General features: G+C 42.9%; 1 protein-coding gene across 1 annotated transcript; it reads right to left on the bottom strand.

Moving 5' to 3' along the window:
- Positions 1 to 2,780, bottom strand: LOC135711383 (uncharacterized). Its single transcript, XM_065234247.1, has 2 exons — positions 1,980 to 2,780; positions 1 to 1,921 (listed from the first exon to the last, which is right to left on the bottom strand). Exons 1-2 carry the CDS (start codon positions 2,751 to 2,753, stop codon positions 1,292 to 1,294), a joined length of 1,404 nt encoding a protein of 467 aa, XP_065090319.1. The 5' UTR covers positions 2,754 to 2,780; the 3' UTR covers positions 1 to 1,291.
- Positions 2,781 to 3,059: the final 279 nt, after the last annotated feature.

Genomic DNA, 3,059 nt, shown 5'->3' with positions numbered 1-3,059 from the left:
GGCCCCTTCACCTGCCACTGCCGTCGTCGTTCCTCTCCTTCCTCTGGTACCGCATCACCTTCTTGGGCCAGGGGTGGACGCCTCTACCTGTCCCGTGCGCTCCTCGAGTATGGTGACGGACTCGAGGTTTCAACGAACCACAAGGGTAAGTTGACTTGCCTGGATTGGTTGCGCACACTGTAGCTGAGGGATCAGATTCTGGAACTGCGATTCGGACACACTATCGGCGATTGGCGTGGTCTACTCCGGAAAATTCGTTGAGTTCACTGGCATTACGGTAAAACCGCGAGGTCCTGGCTGTCCAATGGTATGTGGCAGCTTCCTCTACAACTTCTTCAACTTCAACTTCCAACTTAGCTCACTTTAGCACTTAGTTTTCACCTTCAAACTATTAACGCTATCAAACGCTATGTGACCGTAGTCTATAATGATCACCAGGCTTCTGACTGTGCCTCTTGGTGGACGATGACCCCGAACCGTGACCGTTGAACCGTCGTACGTGCCACGAATTCTCCACGCAATGGCCCGATTACGCCACCCCTATGGACGTCCATTCATGACTACACACAGCGTGCTCTGGTGGTGGCTAGTGGCATTGTTCTACAGTTTATAGGGAAGTGTCTCCTACTGGCTGCGTTCGTGAGGATTCTGGGACGTTTTACCTTTTACGAACATTTAAACATTTTCTTAGAATTTAATAACTAAATATACGAAAACTACACGCGATTAATCTCACCAATCTTGGACGCAACGCTTACACTTGTTACAGGCGCGTCACAAGTGTTCACTGTTTTCAACATTCGTCCGCCAGCAGCAGCCCAGAAAATTATTGATTTTATCGAGATCATGTGTTACCAAATCACAACGACCAGCACCCGACAGATGGTCAATCGTTTAGTTTCATCATTTAAGTAATCCATCAATGCTGACGAAAACGATTCTGATGATTAATGTAATGATTGCAATTGAAGTTCAATAAAAACCAAGCTCAGTAATCAGTAATTTTTATTTATTCGCCCATATAAATGTTGTCGTTCGAACCGTATTTTCCATATAAATTTCAAATTTCAGATTTAATAGCAATAATATATTTTTAAAAATTGTTACACAATACAATTAATTTTGAAAATGGATAAAAAGTCCCCCATGATTTGAAGTACAAGCTCTTCAGCCATTAGTGGGTTAACCTACTTTACCGCGAAATGGGCACTTTTTTGTGTGTAAAAATATGATTGAGTGTATTTGCAAAAATTGTATTGCATATCGGATATTATATGGCACAGGGTTTTTATTACGCTAGCAAACGAATTGCTTTTCCATCTCCAAACAATTCGGCTAGCCTGGAACTTAGGTTGCTAAAATCGCCGTTTAGTTGGTCGATTAATTCTCCAAATTTTCTAATGTCTTCACTTGGGAGTTGTACAATCCTCTTGAACATCAGTTTACGATCCCCGATCTTAATAGTGGCAAAGTCCTCCGACAGTTCAATGGATGCGTTCTTTTCAATCAGCTTCCTGACAAGGAACAAAAGTGCAGCTATGGTCGACTGAACGGGTGAGCGTGACATGTCATACACCAATTTTTTAAAATTCTCGATATTGAAGGTGCCTGTCACATACTTTTTAAAAGTGGAACATAAGGTCTTCAATTTCATGCATTCCAGTTCACATTCGCCATTTTCCAAGGATGGAGCCATCCGGTTTTTGAAACACAAGAAAAATGAAAGTTTCGTCCTCTCACCCAACCCCATTTTACTCCAGCTGTTCTCCTGGATCATCAGATCGAGTACCGTAATACCACCGATCACTCCACCTACTGTAATATCGATCACTTGAAAACTATCGAAAAGCTGTATACCACCGTTAATAAAATATCCTAAACACATCAGCAATTCTACCCAGCGGCCTATGGTACGCGGAAACTGTAATATGAAAGCAATATTCAGATAATGTGATGAAAATACTAGGAGATTAAATCACCTTGAGAGGATTTAGCGTCCCATGTTCGTAGCAGTCAACTAAATCCCTTCCTGCGCGGAATAATCTATACGCCGCAAAACAAGTCATGATAGGCGCATTCGGAATGCATATTGCACCAATTATAGCAGCAGTATTCATTTTAAACATTCGGTTTTGTGCTTCACCTACCACTGCGTAGGTGAGTTTAACATGGTCCTGATCATCCAGTTCGATAGTTCCGTCTGGCGGATAGCAGAGCACCGCCCGTGGAAATTTGTTTTTTTGAAGAAATTTCCGAAAACTCAGATAGACGCGTCCAGCCATATCTATGTAGCAATTATCACCTGCACTTGTCTGAGTCCTGACCAGTAATGTCAAGTGCGTATCCCATTTATTTTCATCCGGCGATAAAACTTTCGATTGCCTAAGTCTTTTCGGTTGCGTTCCCAAGGCAAGTGGTATCAAAACAAATCGGTATGGGGGACTATCGCCAACAGGAAGCTGCCCAACGAGTATCTTCAATGTGCGTTTGTGTCCTGGCTTTGTCAAATTGATATTTCCCGTCTCCAAGCTGTCCTCGTTTCCTTCAAGATCGTCGAATGAAATCAACCCGGTAGCAAGGGCGATCGTATTGATAACCTGATTGGCACTTTGCGCTTCTGTAAACTTGTTCAAAAGTTCCTTATTGTTAGGGACAGCGAGATCTAGTCCTCGGAGGACCATTTTATCGATTAATTCAACAGCTTTGGAATGCTGATCGGAAGCTCTGAATGCGGCAACTCTGGGATCTTCCATGACTGTACTTCTTTGTGGTACGATTGATTGGGGTAGACTGAACTGTGCTTGATAAGTTCGAGTATTTGAGAGCTCACGACAAAGATGGAAGGATGGTCAAGGTGTTCAAGCTTCAGTTTTTTCCTCCATACACACGCACACACACACACACACATTCAAGATCCCTCTTCAGTTCCGGGAAGTAAAACAAAACAAAACAAAAAATGCGGTAGGATTTGGACCTGTTTCAGACGACCGGAAGGTGTATGCTGGTCACAAATGCCTTGGCAAATTGATTTCCTACGCAAGTGATCAATCTTTGATGTG

The sequence above is a fragment of the Ochlerotatus camptorhynchus genome, unplaced genomic scaffold (assembly GCF_037179485.1).
Source record: "Ochlerotatus camptorhynchus isolate MF236.1 unplaced genomic scaffold, CSIRO-AGI_Acam_v1.1 ptg000432l, whole genome shotgun sequence".
NCBI lineage: Eukaryota > Metazoa > Arthropoda > Insecta > Diptera > Culicidae > Ochlerotatus > Ochlerotatus camptorhynchus.
This window is presented reverse-complemented; position numbering and strand designations above follow the sequence as displayed.

Bases quoted from the DNA above. Each gene is read 5' to 3' on its own strand.
- LOC135711383 (XM_065234247.1), bottom strand. From the start codon at position 2,753: ATGGAAGATCCCAGAGTTGCCGCATTCAGAGCTTCCGATCAGCATTCC. The intron at 1,922-1,979 runs GTGATTTAATCT...TTCATATTACAG, and splicing joins GGACGCTAAATCCTCTCAAG to TTTCCGCGTACCATAGGCCG.